This window comes from Mizuhopecten yessoensis, unplaced genomic scaffold (assembly GCF_002113885.1).
Source record: "Mizuhopecten yessoensis strain PY_sf001 unplaced genomic scaffold, ASM211388v2 scaffold7015, whole genome shotgun sequence".
In the NCBI taxonomy this organism is placed as follows: Eukaryota; Metazoa; Mollusca; class Bivalvia; order Pectinida; family Pectinidae; genus Mizuhopecten; species Mizuhopecten yessoensis.
In genome coordinates, this window is record NW_018406838.1 from 108,964 (window position 1) to 131,991 (window position 23,028).

Consider the following 23,028-nt stretch of genomic DNA (forward strand, 5'->3'; position numbering starts at 1 on the left):
TATAATGTTTGGTGAAGGTACAGTATATTGTATAAGTTCTGGTGGAGATACAGAATATTGTATAAGATCTGGTGGAGGTACAGTATATTGTATTAGGTCTGGTGGAGGTAAAGTATATTTTATAAGATCTGGTGGAGGTACCGTATATTGTAAAAGGTCTGGTGGAGGTACAGTATATTGTATAAGGTCTGATTGAGGTACAGAATATTGTGTAAGGTCTGGTGGAGGTACAGTATATTGTTTAAGGTCTGGTGGAGGTACAGTATATTGTATAAGGGCTGGTGGAGGTACAGTATATTGTATGAGGTCTGGTGGAGGTACAGTATATTGTTTACAGTATGGTGGAGGTACAGTATATTGTATGAGGTCTGATAGAGATACAGAATAGTGTATAAGGTCTGGTGGAGGTACAGTATATTGTTCATAAAGGCCTGGCGAAGTCTTTATATTTGTTTGGTCTTAGTTGTGGGTGACAGCTTGCTGCACAGCCTTCACTGTCACAATAAATTCTATACATCATGTTTACTCAAAAGGCTAAACTTTCAATCAATCTCACAATGTGTATCTGTCTGATAGCTATATAAATACAGCTTGTTTAAAATCTTCAGAGAAAGCTTAAATACTCAACTCTTTATTTTGGGACAAACTGAAAGAGTGTTATAAGCAGGGAGAAGGGAAATGACTGGGGACGGGATATAGACAATGAGAGGGGGTATAAACAGGGAGGATATAGACAGGAAAAGGTATATGGACAGGAAAAGATGATATATACAGGGAGAGGGGATATAGACAGTGAGAGGGGATATGGGCAGGAAGGATAAAGACAGGGAAAGGGGATATCGACAGAGAGAGAGATGGGGAATAGACAGGGGGAGGGATATAGACAGGGAGATTGGATATAGACAGAGGTAGGGATATAGACAGGGAGAGGGGATATAGACAGGGAGGATATAGACAGAGAGAGGGGATATAGACATGAATAGGGATATAGATGGGGAAGGGATAAAGACAGGGAGAAGGGATATAGACAGTGAGAGCGGATAAAGACAGTGAGAGGGGATATAGACAGTGAGAGGGGATATAGACAGTGAGAGGGGATATAGACAGTGAGAGGGATATGGACAGGGATATAGATAGGAAGAGGGGATATAGACATGGAGAGGGATATATATAGGGGAGGGATATAGACAGGGAGAGGGGATATAGACACTGAGAAGGATATAGACAGGGAGAGGGATATAGACAGGGAGAGGGAATATAGACAGTGAGGGTGATATAGACAGTGACATCGATATATACAGGGAGGGGGGGATATTGACAGTGATGGGGGATATAGAAAGTGGGATGGGATATAGATAATGGCAGGAATATAGACAGGGAGAGAGTTATAGATGGGGTAGGGTTATAGAGAGTGAGAGGGGATATAGAGAGTGAAAGGGGATATAGATAGTGAAAGGGGATATAAAGAGTGAGAGGGGGATATAGATAGGGGAGGGATGTAGACAGGGAGAGGGGATATAGACAGTGAGAGGGGGATATAGATAGGGGAGGGATGTAGACTGGGAGAGGGGATATAGACAGAGAGAGGGATATAGATGAAGTATGGATATAGAGAGAAGAGGGGATAAAGACAGGGAGACTGTTTTAGACAGTGAGAGGGGTTTAGACAGTGAGAGGGAATATAGACAGTGAGAGGGATATAGACAGGGAGAGGGATATAGACAGGGAGAGGGTTATAGACAGTGAGAGGGGATATAGACAGTGAGAGGGATATAGACAGGGAGAGGGATATAGACAGGGAGAGGGATATAGACAGGGAGAGGGGATATAGACAGGGAGAGGGAATATAGACAGTGAGGGGGATATATACAGTGACATCGATATATACAGGGAGGGGGGGATATTGACAGTGATGGGGGATATAGAAAGTGGGATGAGATATAGATAATGGCAGGGATATAGACAGGGAGAGAGTTATAGATGGGGTAGGGATATAGAGAGTGAGAGGGGATATAGAGAGTGAAAGGGGATATAGAGAGTAAAAGGGGATATAAAGAGTGAGAGGGGGATATAGATAGGGGAGGGATGTAGACAGGGAGAGGGGATATAGACAGTGAGAGGGGGATATAGACTGGGAGAGGGGATATATACAGGGAGGGGGATATAGACAGAGAGAGGGATATAGACAGGGAGAGGGATATAGACAGAGAGAGAGGGATATAGACAGGGGGAGGGAATACAAACAGAGACAGGGATATAGATGAAGTAGTGATATAAAGAGTAAGAAGGGATATAGACAGTGAGAGGGGATATAGACAGGGAGAGGGGATATAGAAATGGGGAGGGGATACAGATAGGGGAGGGATAAAGACAGGGAAAGGGTTATAGATTGGGTATGGATATAGAGAGTGAGAGGGGATATAGAGAGTAAAAGGGGATATAAAGAGTGAGAGGGGGATATAGATAGGGGGAGGGATGTTGACATGGAGAGGGGATATAGACAGGGAGAGGGTTATAGATGAAGCAGGGATATAGAGAGTGAGAGGGGATATAGAGAGTGATAGGGGATAAAGACAGGAAGAGGGTTATAGATGGGGTAGGGATATAGAGAGTAAGAGGGGTATATAGACAGGGAGATGGTATATAAAAAAGGGGAGGGGATATAGACAGGGAGAGGGGATATAGACAGAGAGAGGGATATAGATGAAGTAGTGATATAAAGAGTGAGAGGGGATAAAAACAGGGAGAGGGGATATAGACAGGAGGAAGGATATAGATGGGGAGAGGGGATATAGAGAGTGAGAGGGGGATATAGACAGGGAGGTGGTTTATAGAAAAGGGGACGGGATATAGACAGGGAGAGGGGATATAGACAGGGAGAGGGGATATAGACAGGGAGAGAGGTTATAGACAGGGAAAGAGATATAGACAGGGATATGGATATAGATAGGGGGAGGGATATAGACAGGGGGAAGTATATAGATATGGAGAGGGGATATAAAGAGTCAGAGGGTGATATAGACATGAAGATGGTATATAGACATGGTAAGGGATTTAGACAGAGATAGGGGATATAGACAGAGAGAGGGGGAAATAGACAGGGGGGATATAGACAGAAAGAGGGGATATAGATAGAAAGAGAAGGGGGCAATAGACACGGGGGAATATAGACAGAGAGAGGGGATATAGACACAGAGAGAGAGGCACTAGACAGGAGGGATATAGACAGGGAGAGGGGATATAGACAGTGAGAGGTAAATGGACAGGGATATAGATAGGGAGAGGGGATATAGAGAGGAAGAGGGGATATAGACAGGGAGATGGGGAAATAGACAGGGAGAGTGGATATAGACATAAAGAGAGGGGATATAGACAGTGAGAGAGGATATAGACAGTGAGAGGGATATATATAGGGGGGGATATAGACAGGGGGAGGGGATATAGACAGGAATAGGGGATATAGACAGGGAGAGGGGATATAGATGGGGTATGGATATAGAGAGTGAAAGGGGATATAGACAGGCATATAGATAGTGGGAGGGACATAGACAGGGAGAGGGGATATAGACAGGGAGAGGATATAGATGGGGTATGGATATAGAGAGTGAAAGGGGATATAGACAGGCATATAGATAGGGGGAGGGACATAGACAGGGAGAGGGGATATAGACAGGAATAGGGGATATAGACAGGGAGATGGATATAGATGGGGTACGGATATAGAGAGTGAAAGGGGATATAGACAGGCATAAAGATAGGGGGAGGGACATAGACAGGGAGAGGGGATATTGACAGGGAGATGGATTTAGTCAGGAGAGTGATGTAACATTTTCAAGTGTCAGATTAATTGATGAGTAAACAAATATACCTGTAGTCCTAGTAACCATATCATCATAGACTCATGGTTTTCTGCTGTGAATTGATATTCCTTGTTGTCAGACCTGTAAACACATACACGGTACAATTGTAAGTACCTACTAAGTCATTTATGCTAGTGAAAAATCAGTACATGTTATGATGTTTTATGAAAGATTGAAAACTCTTACCTTGAATATACAGTATGACTTTTGACTTTCAACTGATCTCAAGGTGGTGGGGATGCTTGTGTTTTATAAAATTTGGTTCAAAATTTAGGTTAGGAATGCGTGGACAATTCAATCTCTTCATCACCATGTTAAGATTCTGTAGTACCGACCTTGACCTTGAACATATGACAATGACCTTCAATGTCCGAAATCATTGTGTAAAGTTTAAAAAAATTAAGGGATGATATCCATACCCCATCTATATCCCCTCATCACAGAATGATTCTGTAACTGTGACCTTGACCTCAAACATATACCTTAACCTTCAACTGCCCTTGGGAGATCAATGGCAGGAATACTTGTTTGAAGTTTCATGAAATGCAATAGAAAATTTGGATAGGACAAGACAAGACAAGACAAATGTTGACAGACAGACAGATGGACAGACTGACAGACAGGATGAAGCTAATGTATGTGCTACTTAGGGCGAAGACACAATGATAAAAATAAAAGAGCATTTGATACCTCCTTGAAGCTGCCATCATTTTAAAAAAAACAATGAGAAGGCCACTGTATATGTATCAGTGATATCTCCATTTATACACTTGGCAGCTGACACATTGTTTATGGACATATGAACTTCAACATCTATTAAATATACAGAGATTGACATTAAAATGTAATATCTATCTATGATAATAAAATCTTATCTGTAATAAAATGGGTATCTGGGCTTATTTACTATAATGTATTGATTTCATGGTTATAGTTCCTTATGAGGTAATTTTTTATTTATCTGAGCATCATAGTTTAATTCTCTATGGCAGTGATATAATAATCAAAAGTCATGAACACATTTATTTTTAGTCTAATGCAACCTGGTATTTTTAGACAGTACATCAATTAATTTATTGATGACAGAAAGCATCAGCCTCTTTGGTACATGTATTAGACTATTTATACTCTGAATCAGTTGGTTTTATATACATATCATTTGAAGGTTACACCAGTTGGGTTTTTCATACAGATATACACAGTGTCTTGTGGGATGTACATCCCTCTGTGCTTTTTCAGTCAATCAAAACTGAAAATAAAATGTCAAAACTACAAAAGCTATGATAGAGTGATGGGGCTGTTACTAGCTATGATAGAGTGATTAGACTGTTACTAGCTATGATAAAGTGATGAGACTGTTACTAGCTATGATAGAGCGATGAGACTGTTACTAGCTATGATAGAGTGATGAGACTGTTGCTAGCTATGATAGAGTGATGAGACTGTTACTAGCAATGATAAAGTGATGAGAATATTACAAGCTATGATAAAGTGATGGGGCTGTTACTAGCTATGATAGAGTGATTAGACTGTTACTACCTATGATAGAGTGATGGGGCTGTTACTAACCATGATAGAGTGATGGGGCTTTACTAACCATGATAGAGTGATGGGGCTGTTACTAGCTATGATAGATTGATGAGACTGTTACTAGCTATGACAGAGTGATGGGGCTGTTACTAGCTATGATAGAGGGATGAGACTGTTACTAGCTATGATAGAATGATGAGACTGTTGCTAGCTATGATAGAGTGATGAGACTGTTACTAGCTATGACAGAGTGATGGGGCTGTTACTAGCTATGGTGGTGTGATAAGACTGTTACTAGCTATGACAGAGTGATGGGGCTGTTACTAGCTATGGTGGTGTGATAAGACTGTTACTAGCTATGACAGAGTGATGGGGCTGTTACTAGCTATGATAGAGTGATTAGACTGTTACTAGCTATGATAAAGTGATGAGACTGTTACTAGCTATGATAGAGAGATGAGACTATTACAAGCTATGATAAAGTGATGGGGCTGTTACTAGCTATGATAGAGGGATGAGACTGTTACTAGCTATGATAGAATGATGAGACTGTTACTAGCTATGATAGAGTGATGAGACTATTACAATCTATGATAAAGTGATGGGGCTGTTACTAGCTATGATAGAGCGATGAGACTGTTACTAGCTATGATAGAGTGATGGGGCTGTTACTAGCTATGACAGAGTGATGGGGCTGTTACTAGCTATGATATAGTGATGGGGCTGTTACTAGCTATGATAGAGCGATGAGACTGTTACTAGCTATGATAGAATGATGAGACTGTTACTAGCTATGATAGAGTGATGAGACTGTTACTAGCTCTGATAGAGTGATGGGGCTGTTACTAGCTATGATGGGGTGATGAGACTGTTACTAGCTATGACAGAGTGATGGGGCTGTTACTAGCTATGGTGGTGTGATAAGACTGTTACTAGCTATGACAGAGTGATGGGGCTGTTACTAGCTATGATAGAGGGATGAGACTGTTACTAGCTATGATAGAATGATGAGACTGTTACTAGCTATGATATAGTGATGAGACTACAACACGTTACCTACAGGATATTGAACTGGTTATGGTTGTCAAGGTCAAGGGAAATGGCTGCTCCCTGGATATCGAGGCTCCCCACGGGTGTTTTGTTGTTGCGTACATCGTCCTCTGTCTTAAAGTACAGCAGCTGGCATTGACTCTCCTCTAGCACACACCAAAGTTTTCTCTTACTTCTCAGTAGGCTGATACCTACAACAGGGTGCAGAGGTCAGACACAGGAGGGCATTAAGGTTATAACTAAACTCACAGTTACCTAAAATAGGGGTCAAACAGAGGAGGGCAAATATTATAAACTTACTGTTTCTTCATGCACCTCAGCAAGCTAAATATTTACCTACAACAGGGTTCAGAGGTCAGACACAGGAGGGCATTAAGGTCATAACTAAAGTCACGGTTACCTAAAATAGGGGTCAAACAGAGGAGGGCAAATATTATAAATGTACTGTTTCTTCATGCACCTCAGCAAGCTAAATATTTACCAACAACAGGGTTCAGAGGTCAGACACAGGAGGGCATTAAGGTCATAACTAAAGTCACAGTTACCTAAAATAGGGGTCAAACAGAGGAGGGCAAATATTATAAATGTACTGTTTCTTCATGCTCCTCAGCAAGCTGATACATTTACACACAACAGGGGTTAGGGGTCAATCACAGGAGTGCAAAGGTCAAAACAATAAGCACAAATATTTTTGCTTGAAACAAACTGATATACAGAGTCAGGGGTCACTGAAGGAGACAGAGGTCAAAACACAACCAACAGTTTCTGCTTATTCCTCAACAGGCTGATACCTAGATTAGAGGTCAACAGGACGGAAATGGTCTAAACACAACCCAGTTTCTTCATGCTTCTTAGGTAGGTTAAAGTTCAGTCCCAAGTGAACAACTGCCAAACACATACTAAAGTTTCTTTTTATTCCTCAGCAAGATGACACAGGGGCCATGGGTCATTCACAGAAGGGTAAAGTTCAAACAAACACCACTACATTTTTTATTATTCCTCAGTAAATTCACACAAACAACATTAGTCTTTGGTCAGTTAAAGGAGATCAAAGGTCAAAACACTCTTCATAGTTTCTTCTTACATACTCCTCAGCAGTCTGATACCGACAACAAGGATCAGGGGTCACTTTTCTGGAGGGCAAAGGTCAAAACACTCTTCATAGTTTCTTCTTACGTACTCCTCAGCAGTTTCATACCGACAACAAGGATCAGGGGTCACTTTTCTGGAGGGCAAAGGTCAAACCACACTTTATAGTTTCTTCTTACGTACTCCTCAGCATTCTTATACCGACAACAAGGATCAAAGGTAATTTTTCTGGAGGGCAAAGGTCAAAACACTCTTCATAGTTTCTTCTTACGTACTCCTCAGCAGTCTGATACAGACAACAAGGATCAGGGGTCAATTTTCTGGAGGGCAAAGGTCAAAACACTCTTCATAAATTCTTCTTACGTACTCCTCAGCAGTCTGATACAGACAACAAGGATCAGGGGTCAATTTTCTGGAGGGCAAAGGTCAAAACACTCTTAATAGTTTCTTCTTACATACTCCTCAGCAGTGTGATACCGACAACAAGGATCAGGGGTCACTTTTCTGGAGGGCAAAGGTCAAAACCCTCTTCATAGTTTCTTCTTACATACTCCTCAGCAGTCTGATACAGACAACAAGGATCAAGGGTCACTTTTCTTGAGGGCAAAGGTCAAAACACTCTTCATAGTTTGATACCGAGAACAAGGATCAGGGAACACTTTTTTTGAGGGCAAAGGTCAAAACACTCCTCATAGTTTCTTCTTACGTACTCCTCAGCAGTGTGATACCGACAACAAGGATCAGGGGTCACTTTTCTGGAGGGCAAAGGTCAGAACACTCTTCATAGTTTCTTCTTACATACTCCTCAGCAGTCTGATACAGACAACAAGGATCAAGGGTCACTTTTTTTGAGGGCAAAGGTCAAAACACTCTTCATAGTTTCTTCTTACATACTCCTCAGCAGTCTGATACCGACAACAAGGATCAGGGATCACTTGTTTTGAGGGCAAAGGTCAAAACACTCTTCATAGTTTGATACCGACAACAAGGATCAGGGAACACTTTTTTTGAGGGCAAAGGTCAAAACACTCTTCATAGATTGATACCGACAACAAGGATCAGGGATCACTTGTTTTGAGGGCAAAGGTCAAAACACTCTTCATAGTTTGATACCGAGAACAAGGATCAGGGAACACTTTTTTTGAGGGCAAAGGTCAAAACACTCTTCATAGATTGATACCGACAACAAGGATCAGGGATCACTTGTTTTGAGGGCAAAGGTCAAAACACTCTTCATAGTTTGATACCGACAGCAAGGATCAGGGATCACTTTTTTTGAGGGCAAAGGGCAAAACACTCTTCATAGTTTGATACCGACAGCAAGGATCAGGGATCACTTTTTTTGAGGGCAAAGGTCAAAACACTCTTCATAGTTTGATACCGACAACAAGGATCAGGGATCACTTTTTTTGAGGGCAAAGGTCAAAACACTCTTCATAGTTTCTTCTTACGTACTCCTCAGCAGTGTGATACCGCCAACAAGGATCAGGGGTCATATTTCAGGAGGGCAAAGGTCAAAACACAATCGAAACACAACCCAAAATTTATTCTTACTTCTCAGTAAGCTATAACTGGGGTAAATCACAGGACAAGTGCTGTGTCATAGTGTAACAAGGTCATCGCCTAGCGGTACATAATACATTTGTACACCCACCACAATTTGTTGAATGAGCAGTTGTTTATATCCTTGAAAAATATAAAATATTTGTTAGTAATTAATGTTAAAGGAGAAATAATTCAACATACCTGGTAGATCAACGAGTGCAATAAAACATCCTGGAATGCATGCTGTACTGCATTAATGAAACCAAGGGGAATGAGGTTTGTAATTATGGTCAGATAAATGTGACTACACTCATTCCAATGATTCAGGGGGTATAACTCCGCAAATTACAGTGAGATAATGGGGGTTGTAATTACAGTGAGATAATGGGGGTTGTCTAACTGACCTCTCATGCTGATTAACCTTCATATGAGGTTTGAAGTTAATCCATTGAAGCTTACTTTAGATATTGAGCGGACACCATTTTGAGTATTGAATAAAAGGGCACAACTCCATAAATAACAGTGAGATAATAGTAGTCATCAACAACATTTGAGCTCTCATGGTAATAAATCTTCCTATAAAGTTTGAAGCTAATCCATTGAAAATAACAGATGAAATTGAACAAACACCATTTCAGCAATTGAAATATTGAATAAAGGGGCATAACTCCGTAAATGGCAATCAAACAATGGTGGTTATCCGACTTGTTCAAAATTTTATGGTAATTAAACCTCACATGAAGTTTGAAGTTAATCTGTTGAAAATCACTCGTGGTATAGAGCGGACACTGTTTCAGCAATTAATTAAAGAGGTATAACTCCCTAAATTACTGTCGGATAACGGTGGTTAGGTACCAGTCTATAGCAAGCTATTGAGCTACCCACTTAACAATGCTGTTTAAAGATGATACCACTCTAGGGAGCTAAGCTACATATTCAGAACTACTCTGTATACGGATGGTACCACTCTAGATAGCTAAGCTCCACATTCAGAACTGCTCTGTATACGGATGGTACCACTCTAGATAGCTAAGCTTCACATTCAGAACTACTCTGTATACAGATGGTATCACTCTAAGTAGCTAAGCTACACATTCCGTACTACTCTGTATAAGGATGGGACCATTCTAAAGAGCTAAGCTACATATTCAGAACTACTCTGTATACGGATGGTACCACTCTAGATAGCTAAGCTACACATTCAGAACTACTCTGTATACAGATGGTATCACTCTAGGTAGCTAAGCTACACATTCAGAACTACTCTGTATAAGGATGGTACCATTCTAAAGAGCTAAGCTACACATTCAGAACTACTCTGTATAAGGGTGGTACCACTCTAGGTAGCTAAGCTACACATTCAGAACTACTCTGTATAAGGATGGTACCACTTTAGGTAGCTAAGCTACACATTCAGAACTACTCTGTATAAGGATGGTACCACTCTAGGTAGCTAGGCTACACATTCAGAACTACTCTGTATAAGGATGGTACCACTCTAGGTAGCTAAGCTACACATTCAGAACTACTCTGTATAAGGATGGTACCACTCTAGGTAGCTAAGCTACACATTCAGAACTACTCTGTATAAGGATGGTACCACTCTAGGTAGCTAAGCTACACATTCAGAACTACTCTGTATAAGGATGGTACCACTCTAGGTAGCTAAGCTACACATTCAGAACTACTCTGTATAAGGATGGTACCACTCTAGGTAGCTAAGCTACACATTCAGAACTACTCTGTATAAGGATGGTACCACTCTAGGTAGCTAAGCTACACATTCAGAACTACTCTGTATAAGGATGGTACCACTCTAGGTAGCTAAGCTACACATTCAGAACTACTCTGTATAAGGATGGTACCACTCTAGGTAGCTAAGCTACACATTCAGAACTACTCTGTATAAGGATGGTACCACTCTAGGTAGCTAAGCTACACATTCAGAACTACTCTGTATAAGGATGGTACCACTCTAGGTAGCTAAGCTACACATTCAGAACTACTCTGTATAAGGATGGTACCACTCTAGGTAGCTAAGCTACACATTCAGAACTACTCTGTATAAGGATGGTACCACTCTAGGTAGCTAGGCTACACATTCAGAACTACTCTATATAAGGATGGTACCACTTTAGGTAGCTAAGCTACACATTTAGAACTACTCTGTATAAGGATGGTACCACTCTAGGTAGCTAAGCTACACATTCGGAACTACTCTGAATACGGATGGTACCAGTCTATAGCGAGCTATTGAGCTACCCACTTAACAATGCTGTTTAAAGATGGTACCACTCTAGGAAGCTAAGCTACACATTCAGAACTACTCTGTATAAGGATGGTACCACTCTAGGTAGCTAAGCTACACATTCAGAACTACTCTGTATAAGGATGGTACCACTCTAGGTAGCTAAGCTACACATTCAGAACTACTCTGTATAAGGATGGTACCACTCTAGGTAGCTAAGCTACACATTCAGAACTACTCTGTATAAGGATGGTACCACTCTAGGTAGCTAAGCTACACATTCAGAACTACTCTGTATAAGGATGGTACCACTCTAGGTAGCTAAGCTACACATTCAGAACTACTCTGTATAAGGATGGTACCACTCTAGGTAGCTAAGCTACACATTCAGAACTACTCTGTATAAGGATGGTACCACTCTAGGTAGCTAAGCTAAACATTCAGAACTACTCTGTATAAGGATGGTACCACTCTAGGTAGCTAAGCTACACATTCAGAACTACTCTGTATACGGATGGTACCGCTCTAGGTAGCTAGGCTACACAGTCAGAACTACTCTGTATACGGATGGTACCAGTCTATAGCGAGCTATTGAGCTACCCACTTAACAATGCTGTTTAAAGATGGTACCACTCTAGGAAGCTAAGCTACACATTCAGAACTACTCTGTATAAGGATGGTACCATGCTAGGGAGCTAAGCTACACATTCAGAACTACTCTGTATAAGGATGGTACCACTTTAGGTAGCTAAGCTACACATTCAGAACTACTCTGTATAAGGATGGTACCAGTCTATAGAGAGCTATTGAGCTACCCACTTAACAATGCTGTTTAAAGATGATACCAGTAACACTCTAGGGAGCCAAGGAGCTACATATTAAGAACTTTATGCTAAAGGATGGTACTACCCCTTAGAGCTGAACTTAACAATCAGATCTATGTTTTATAAGGGTGGTACTACTCCTTAGAGCTGAACTAAACAATCAGATCTATGTTATTTAAGGATGGTACTTACCTCCCCCTTCTTTAAAATACAGGTAACCGGAGAGGCGGTGCCAGCCTGACATAATGGTTATTGTCTAAAATGTCCACCAGGTGGAGTAGTACTGGTGACTGCTCCTCCCCATCAGTGTGTGATATCTCTTTAGACTGGTTACTATCTGTAGATAACACACAGGCTCTGGTTTATGGACTCGTTATATCTTCACACAGATGTCTGGTTCCCATATATCACACGGAATCCCTGATATCACACTTATCTTTGTATGGTTGTCTGTTTAACCAGAGTTATCTCCCTTGTAAGTACAGCAGACAGAGATTATAATTCCTGGTGGAAAGAGTTGAGTTAGTTACTTTATATCCAGATGCTGAGAATGTGACACAGGTAAGATACAGGTTAATCACAGGTAAGTCACAGGTAAGGCGAGGCACATGTACACGTATAATTGTTGTAGACAGTCAGTGTAACCAGTGTTACATTCTCAGCACATCCCTGCCACCTGAAAATAATATCAATACTAAGCTGTGTCAGAGAAAAAAACGTTATACAGGAACTCTGAACTCAAACACTGTAAAAGGAAATCAATCAAATGACCTCTACATACAAAGTCAAAACAAATGACCTTTGACATTAACATTTAGGGTCAAAATGTTGAAACAAATGACATCTATCTATGTACAAATCAAAATATCGAAACAATAAATCTCTAATTTCTAATTCATTAAAAATTGACCTCTAACTACTTACAAGGTCAAAAGTCGAAACAAATGACCTGCAACTACAAACAAGGTCAAAATGTCAGGACAAATAAGTTCTTACTACATGTAAATACAAAGTAATGAAGTCAAAACAAATAACCTTTTACTACAAACAATAAGGAGTAAAAGTCAAAATAGACTACCTTTAACTACATACAAGGTCAAAATATCAAAACAATTGACCTCTTAATACTGACTAGGTCAAAAGTCAAAACAGATGTCCTATTATAGTATAACTATATAAAATGTCATGATAAATTACCTGTTACTAAATACAAGTCAAACGTTAAAACATTTTAATGACCTCTTAGTACATACAATGTCAAAATATCCAACAAAGTATCACTAACTTTATATATACATACCAGGTTAAAGTTTCAATGACTTCTAACTATATACAATGTCAAAATGTACACCAAATGACTGTGCCTGTCTTTATCTGTACCCGAGGAGTTTGTGCCTGTCTTTATCTGTACCCGAGGAGTTTGTGCCTGTCTTTATCTGTACCCGTGTTTGACGTGGTAAAATGTTGTCTTATGATCCTCCCCTTCTTCATATGACCTTATACTGTCGCAAGGATGTTAATTACCAAACAAACGAGCAGAATTACGAACCTCAGTGAAGTTTGACACTGCCTTATATCAGTGTTAGGGTTTAGTGTAGTAGTAATACATGTATGTTAGTTGTCTTTGTCTGGTGATCCTCAATATTTTAATGACCTGAAATGACCCCAGACAGCTATTTCTAGAGAAGGATAGTTGAAGACGTTTAGCAAATATTGATACAAGTAATTCACTGAATAGAGTCTTTACACTATGGCACACTTCCATACAAATTCCAGGCCTACAGCCTTGTGATATCACATCTGATACAAATGGAATGAAAGAAAAATAGAAACGTTCTTAATTTATGTCACACATTTATCAATTGGATACACATTTAACTCTGATGTACAGCTTTCATTTCATTTCTACCTCTCACAACCAAACAACCAGCCTGTTACTGTAACTATTCCTGTAGAGATTATAGTAAAACAGCCAGCCTGTTACTGTAACTACTCCTGTAGATATTATAGTAACACTACCACACAACCAGCCTGTTACTGTAACTACTCCTATAGAGATTATAGTAACACAACCAAACAACCAGCCTGTTACTGTAACTACTCCTATAGAGATTATTGTAAAACAGCCAGCCTGTTACTGTAACTACTCCTATAGAGATTATAGTAACACAACCAGACAACCAGCCTGTTACTGTAACTACTCCTATAGAGATTATAGTAAAACAGCCAGCCTGTTACTGTAACTACTCCTGTAGAGATTATAGTAAGCAACACTACCACACAACTGGCCTGTTACTGTAAAGATTATAGTAAAACAGCCAAACAACCGGCCTGTTACTGTAACTACTCCTGTAGAGATTATAGCAACACTACCACACAACTGGCCTGTTACTGTAACTACTCCTATAGAGATTATAGTAACACAATCAGACAACCAGCCTGTTACTGTAACTACTCCTCTAGATATTATAGCAACACAACCAAACAACCAGCCTGTTACTGTAACTCCTCCTGTAGAGGTTATAGTAACACTACAACACAACCAGCCTGTTACTGTAACTACTCCGAGATTATAGAAACACTACCACACAACCAGCCTGTTACTGTAACTGCTCCTATAGAGATTATAGTAAAACAGCCAGCCTGTTACTGTAACTACTCCTATAGAGATCATAGTAACACAATCTACTCCTATAGAGATTATAGTAACACAACCAAACAACCGGCCTGTTACTGTAACTCCTCCTATAGAGATTATAGTTACACTACCACACAACAAGCCTGTTACTGTAACTACTCCTGTGGAGATTATAGTAACACAACCAAACAACCAGCCTGTTATTGTAACTACTCCTGTAGAGATTATAGTTACACAACCAAACAACCAGCCTGTTACTGTAACTACTCCGAGATTATAGAAACACTACCACACAACCAGCCTGTTACTGTAACTGCTCCTATAGAGATTATAGTAAAACAGCCAGCCTGTTACTGTAACTACTCCTATAGAGATTTTAGTAACACAACCAGACAACCAGCCTGTTACTGTTACTACTCCTATAGAGATTATAGCCTGTTACTGTAACTACTCCTATAGAGATTTTAGTATCACTACCACACAACCAGCCTGTTACTGTAACTACTCCTGCAGAGATTATAGTAACACACCCAGCCTGTTACTGTAACTACTCTTCTAGATATTATAGCAACACAACCAAACAACCAGCCTGTTACTGTAACTACTCCGAGATTATAGAAACACTACCACACAACCAGCCTGTTACTGTAACTACTCCGAGATTATAGAAACACTACCACACAACCAGCCTGTTACTGTAACTACTCCTCTAGATATTATAGCAACACAACCAAACAACCAGCCTGTTACTGTAACTACTCCTCTAGATATTATAGCAACACAACCAAACAACCAGCCTGTTACTGTAACTCCTCCTGTAGAGGTTATAGTAACACTACAACACAACCAGCCTGTTACTGTAACTACTCCGAGATTATAGAAACACTACCACACAACCAGCCTGTTACTGTAACTGCTCCTATAGAGATTATAGTAAAACAGCCAGCCTGTTACTGTAACTACTCCTATAGAGATTTTAGTATCACTACCACACAACCAGCCTGTTACTGTAACTGCTCCTATAGAGATTATAGTAAAACAGCCAGCCTGTTACTGTAACTACTCCTGTAGAGGTTATAGTAACACTACAACACACCCAGCCTGTTACTGTAACTACTCCTATAGAGATTTTAGTAACACTACCACACAACCAGCCTGTTACTGTAACTACTCCTGCAGAGATTATAGTAACACAACCAGCCTGTTACTGTAACTACTTCTGTAGAGATTATAGTAACACAACCAGACTATTACTGTAACTACTCCTGTAGAGATTACAGTAACACAACCAAACAACCAGCCTGTTACTGTAACTACTCCTATAGAGATTATAGTTACACTACCACACAACAAGCCTGTTACTGTAACTACTCCTGTGGAGATTATAGTAACACAACCAAACAACCAGCCTGTTATTGTAACTACTCCTATAGAGATTATAGTAACACAACCAGCCTGTTACTGTAACTACTCCTGTAGAGATTGTAGTAACACAACCAGCCTGTTACTGTAACTACTCCTATAGAGATCATAGTAACACAACCAGACTGTTACTGTAACTACTCCTGTAGAGATTATAGTAACACTACCACACAACCAGCCTGTTACTGTAACTACTCCTCTAGATATTATAGCAACACAACCAAACAACCAGCCTGTTACTGTAACTACTCCTGTAGAGATTGTAGTAACACAACCAGCCTGTTACTGTAACTACTCCTCGAGATATTATAGCAACACAACCAAACAACCAGCCTGTTACTGTAACTACTCCTCGAGATATTATAGCAACACAACCAAACAACCAGCCTGTTACAGTAACTACTCCTGTAGAGATTATAGTAACACTCCCACACAACCAGCCTGTTACTGTAACTACTAGTTACACAACCAAACAACCGGCCTGTTACTGTAACTACTCCTGTAGAGATTATAGTAACACTACCACACAACCAGCCTGTTACTGTAACTACTCCTATAGAGATTTTAGTAACACTACCACACAACCAGCCTGTTACTGTAACTACTCCTGAAGAGATTATAGTTACACAACCAAACAACCAGCCTGTTACTGTAACTCCTCCTGTAGAGATTATAGTAACACAACCAGACTGTTATTGTAACTACTCCTATAGACATCATAGTAACACAACCAGACAACTGGCCTGTTACTGTAACTACTCCTGTAGAGATTATAGTAAGTTATTGTAACTACTCCTATAGAGATTATAGTAACACAACCAAACAATCGGCCTGTTACTGTAACTACTCCTGTAGAGATTATAGTAACACAACCAGCCTGTTACTGTAACTACTCCTGTAGGGATTATAGTTACACAACCAAACAACCGGCCTGTTACTGTAACTACTCCTAAAGAGAGTATAGTAACACTACCACACAACCAGCCTGTTACTGTAACTACTCCTATAGAGATCATAGTAACACAACCAGACAACTGGCCTGTTACTGTAACTACTCCTGTAGAGATTATAGTAACACAACCTGCCTGTTACTGTAACTACTCCTATAGAGATTATAGTAACACTACCACACAACCAGCCTGTTACTGTAACTACTCATGTAGAGATTATAATAACACAACCAAACAACCAGTCTGTTACTGTAACTACTCCTATAGAGATTATAGTAACACAACCGGCCTGTTACTGTAACTACTCCTGTAGCGATTATAGTAACACTACCACACAAACAGCCTGTTACTGTAACTACTACTATAGAGATTATAGTAACACACCCAGCCTGTTACTGTACTACTCATGTAGAGATTATAGTAACACAACAACACAACCAGCCTGTTACTGTACTACTCATGTAGAGATTATAGTAACACAACAACACAACCAGCCTGTTACTGTACTACTCATGTAGAGATTATAATAACACAACCAAACAACCAGTCTGTTACTGTAACTACTACTATAGAGATTATAGTAACTCAACCAGACTGTTACTGTAACTACTCCTATAGATATTATAGTAACACTACCACACACCCAGCCTGTTACTGTACTACTCATGTAGAGATTATAGTAACACAACCGGCCTGTTACGGTGACTACTCCTGTAGAGATTACAGTAACACAACCAAACAACCAGCCTGTTACTGTACTACTCATGTAGAGATTATAGTAACACAACCACTCTGTTACTGTAACTACTCCTGTAGAGATTATAGTTACACAACCAAACAACCAGCCTGTTACTGTACTACTCATGTAGAGATTATAGTAACACACCCAGCCTGTTACTGTACTACTCATGTAGAGATTATAGTAACACTACCACACAAACAGCCTGTTACTGTAACTAATCCTATAGAGATTATAGTATCACTACCACACAACCAGCCTGTTACTGTAACTACTCCTGTAGAGATTATAGTAACACTACTACACAACCAGTCTGTTACTGTAACTACTCCTGTAGAGATTATAGTAACACTACCACACAAACAGCCTGTTACTGTAACTACTCCTGTAGAGATTATAGTACACTACCACACAACCAGCCTGTTACTGTAACTACTCCTATAGAGATTACAGTAACACAACCAAACAACCGGCCTGTTACTGTAACTACTCCTGTAGAGATTACAGTAACACAACCAAACAACCGGCCTGTTACTGTAACTACTCCTGTAGAGATTATAGTAACACTACCACACAACCAGCCTGTTACTGTTACTATTGTATAAGTAACAGTAACAAATCATTTTTCTTCTCCTTAGTTACAGAATTCTTCTTAGTTACTGATGTAGCAAGTGATTACAGAAGTAAAATACACAAACATTTTACAGAAACCTTACAAATGTTATCATATCTTTGATGTCCTTCTATGTCTTTAAACAGCAAACTTTTTACCTGTGAAATGTTGACGTTTATTTCGCTGTTACCTGTGTGCTGTAGCGTTGAGACAGTGGGTTACTCACATCTCTCCACACTAAGCCCCCAATCCTGTATGAATCATACTGATACAGAGGCTGCAGGCTACCTGCTGGCCCCAGATGTCTGGCCAGGTAAATCCAGGTAAACTCACACAATGCCAGGTGATACAAGTACTCAACTGTGCTTGTATATATATGCATGCCTTATGTATTCAGATAAACTTCTAAATGTAGCAAAACATATATTTAGTCATTCTCAACATAAAAACCTTAACTTTAACCATCTACAATTCATTTCTTCTGTTTTCAATGCATTGCACATTTAGCAATCTCCACAATCAGAACATTCGACATATCTGGTTACAAAATTATCTGATCCAAATTATAACAATCAAGTTATTGTCAGATTCTGAGTAATATTTAAACATAAGACCAATCACTATTTTTACTCTGGTTAGTCGAAATACTGCATCAGCTGATTTAAATTAACATAGCTCAAATTTAAGGCATACACAGGTCCCAAGGTCACCTCTACACCTGGTCAGTAGTGTACCTGATGTGCGACTGGACACAAAGGTCCCAAGGTCACCACTATATGTGGTCAGTCATAAACCTGGAGTCTGTGACTGGACCCAAAGGTGCCAAGCTTAGGTCACCTCTACACATGATCAGTCGTGTACCTAATGTGTGACTGGACACAAAGGTCCCAAGGTCACCTCTACATGGGGTCAGTCGTGTACTTGATGTGCGACTGGACACAAAGGTTCCAAGGTCACCTCTACATGTAGTCAGTCGTGTACCTGGTGTGCAACTGGACACAAAGATCCCAAGGTCACCTCTACATGTTGTCAGTAGAGTACCTGATATGTGACTGGACAGACAGTTCCCAAGGGCACCTCTACACCTCCTCAGTAGTGTTCCTGTTATATGTCTGGACACAAAGGTCCGAAGGTCACCTCTACATGGGGTCAGTCGTGTACTTGATGTGCGACTGGACACAAAGGTCCCAAGGGCACCTCTACATGTGGTCAGTCGTGTACTTGATGGGCGACTGGACACAAAGGTCCCAAGGTCACCTCTACATGGGGTCAGTCGTGTACTTGATGTGCGACTGGACACAAAGGTCCCAAGGTCACCTCTACATGTAGTCAGTCGTGTAACTGATATATGACTTGACACAAAGGTCCCAAGGTCACCTCTACATGTAGTCAGTCGTGTACCTGGTGTGCAACTGGACACAAAGATCCCAAGGTCACCTCTACATGTTGTCAGTAGAGTACCTGATATGTGACTGGACAGACAGTTCCCAAGGTCACCTCTACACCTCCTCAGTAGTGTTCCTGTTATATGACTGGACACAAAGGTCCGAAGGTCACCTCTACATGTGGTCAGTCGTGTACCTGGTGTGCAACTGGACACAAAGGTCCCAAGGTCACCTCTACATGTGGTCAGTCATGTACTTGATGTGCGACTGGACACAAAGATCCCAAGGTCACCTCTACATGTTGTCAGTAGAGTACCTGATATGTGACTGGACAGACAGTTCCCAAGGTCACCTCTACACCTGGTCAGTAGTGTTCCTGTTATGTGACTGGACACAAAGGTCCCAAGGTCACCTCTACATGTGGTCAGTCGAGTACCTGATATGTGACTGGACACAAAGGTCCCAAGGTAACCTTTACATGTGGTCAGTCGAGTACCTGATATGTGACTGGACAGACAGTTCCCAAGGTCACCTCTACACCTCGTCAGTAGTGTTCCTGTTATGTGACTGGACACAAAGGTCCCAAGGTCACCTCTGCATGTGGTCAGTTGTGTACTTGATGTGTGACTGGACACAAAGGTCCCGAGGTCACCTCTACATGTGGTCAGTCGAGTACCTGATATGTGACTGGACACAAAGGTCCCAAGGTCACCTCTACATGTGGTCAGTAGTGTACCTGATGTGCAACTGGACACAAAGGTCCACAGGTCATCTCTACATGTGGTCAGGCATGTTCTTGATATGTGACTGGACACAAAGGTCCCAAGGGCACCTCTACATGTGGTCAGTCATGTACCTGATATGTGACTGGACAAAAAGGTTCCAAGGTCACCTCTACATGTGGTCAGTCGTGTACCTGATATATGACTTGACACAAAGGTCCCAAGGTCACCTCTTCATGTGGTCAGTCGTGTACCTGATATGTGACTGGACACAAAGATCCCAAGGTCACCTCTTCATGTGGTCAGTTGTGTACCTGATATGTGACTGGACACAAAGGTCCCAAGATCCCCTCTTCATGTGGTCAGTCGTGTACCTGATATGTGACTGGACACAGAGGTCCCAAGGTCACCTCTACATGTGGTCAGTCATGTACCTGATATGTGACTGGACACAAAGGTCCCAAGATCACCTCTTCATGTGGTCAGTCGGGTACCTGATATGTGACTGGACACAAAGGTCCCAAGGTCACCTCTACATGTGGTGAGTCATGTACCTGATATGTGACTGGACACAATGGTCCCAAGGTCACCTCTACATGTGGTCAGTCGTGTAACTGATATATGACTTGACACAAAGGTCCCAAGGTCAACTCTACACATAGTCAGTAATGTTCCTGATATGTGACTGGACAGACAGTTCCCAAGGTCACCTCTACACCTGGACAGTAGTGTACCTGAGAAGAAATGACTGGGCATTTAAGTCCATAGGTCACATATGGTGAGTAGAAATTCAGTACAGCGACCTCTTCACTGTTCTCACCATTGGCTAGCTTCAGTAATTGGACCTTATTAAGGTAACTCTGATGTATTATTGATTAGCTGTATAGATTAAGTATACCCACATATGTACCAAAACTGTGTAACAGGAATTTATAGTTAGAAGAGAGAGCAGAGGATCATGAAGGTAAGCAGGTATTGGAGGTTAGGGCAGGGTCAGTATAGGGTCAGAGATACAAGTAAAGGCTAAAGGTATAGGGTGAGGAAAACATACTGTAAAGATTCTTACCTAATAGCAGTACTGCGAGACACACTTACATCATCACTGGAAACAGCAGTCCAGGTCCTGACACACAGATGGTATCAATGAGTGACAAGTTGCTACTACAGTCATCAATGATCATGACAGCTGAATAGACTAAAGGCCTAATAGTTTTACAATCTGCATAGAGATACAGAAGGAACAAACAAAACCTTTTGGAAAGAAGTCTTCTTGTACAAAAACTACTCAGGATAGGATAGAGGGATCTCAACCCGAGGGGGAAGATTCTTATGTTGCCAAACAAGAGGCTTTGCTGAGTGTTTGGCAACTTATGAATCTTTCCTCCAGGGTTGAGGTTCCCCTATCTTACCCACAAAGGGGTGAATGATTCTTTTTCTCTTACCCTGTTCTCCCAATGTGTATCATATACACAATGTAATGAAAACATAACATGCTAAATTCAGGGTTGACATGACTTCATTGTATTGTTGAAGTGACGTCATACCATTGTCATGAATAGGGGAATTCCCCCGTCTCAATCCTGGGATGGGACAAGGAAATCTCACACTGGTAAAAGTGCAGATACACCTGTTCAGGGTTAGAGAAATAGAAATCACTTACACAGGACAGATACAGCAGGTAAACTATCAAGGGCAGGATATAAAAATCACTTACACATGACAGATACAGCAGGTAAACTACCCAGGATAGGATATATAAATCACTTACACAGGACAGATACAGCAGGTAAACTACCCAGGATAGGATATAAAAATCACTTACATATGACAGATACAGCAGGTAAACTACCCAGGATAGAATATAGAATTCACTTACACATGACAGATACAGCAGGTAAACTACCCAGGATAGGATATAAAAATCACTTACACAGGACAGATACAGCAGGTAAACTACCCAGGATAGGATATAAAAATCACTTACACAGGACAGATACAGCAGGTAAACTACCCAGGATAGGATATAAAAATCACTTACACAGGACAGATACAGCAGGTAAACTACCCAGGATAGGATATATAAATCACTTACACAGGACAGATACAGCAGGTAAACTACCCAGGATAGGATATAGAAATCACTTACACAGGACAGATACACAGGTAAACTACCCAGGATAGGATATAGAAATCACTTACACAGGACAGATACAGAAGGTAAACTACCCAGGATAGGATATAGAAATCACTTACACAGGACAGATACAGCAGGTAAACTACCCAGGATAGGATATAGATATCACTTACACAGGACAGATACAGCAGGACAACTACCCAGGATAGGATATAGAAATCACTTACACAGGACAGATACAGCAGGTAAACTACCCAGGATAGGATATAGAAATCACTT

At 40.7% G+C, this 23,028-nt stretch overlaps 1 protein-coding gene across 8 annotated transcripts in view; it reads right to left on the reverse strand.

Annotated features, from left to right (window-relative positions):
• The window catches only part of LOC110452957, a 125,384-nt gene that overhangs the window by 78,802 nt on the left and 23,554 nt on the right, over nt 1-23,028 (reverse strand). For 5 of the 8 annotated variants that reach the window (XM_021501729.1, XM_021501722.1, XM_021501728.1 and 2 more), the window contains exons 2-4: nt 12,339-12,822; nt 6,451-6,631; nt 3,869-3,941 (exon numbers count right to left, since the gene is read on the reverse strand). In XM_021501729.1, the coding sequence (XP_021357404.1) occupies nt 3,869-3,941; nt 6,451-6,631; nt 12,339-12,390 (306 nt within the window). In that variant the 5' untranslated portion in view covers nt 12,391-12,822. Of the gene's footprint in view, nt 1-3,868; nt 3,942-6,450; nt 6,632-12,338; nt 12,823-13,446; nt 13,586-13,695; nt 13,738-18,666; nt 18,747-23,028 lie in introns of those variants that run through there. The other 3 variants (XM_021501724.1, XM_021501727.1, XM_021501725.1) reach the window with 3 other exon arrangements.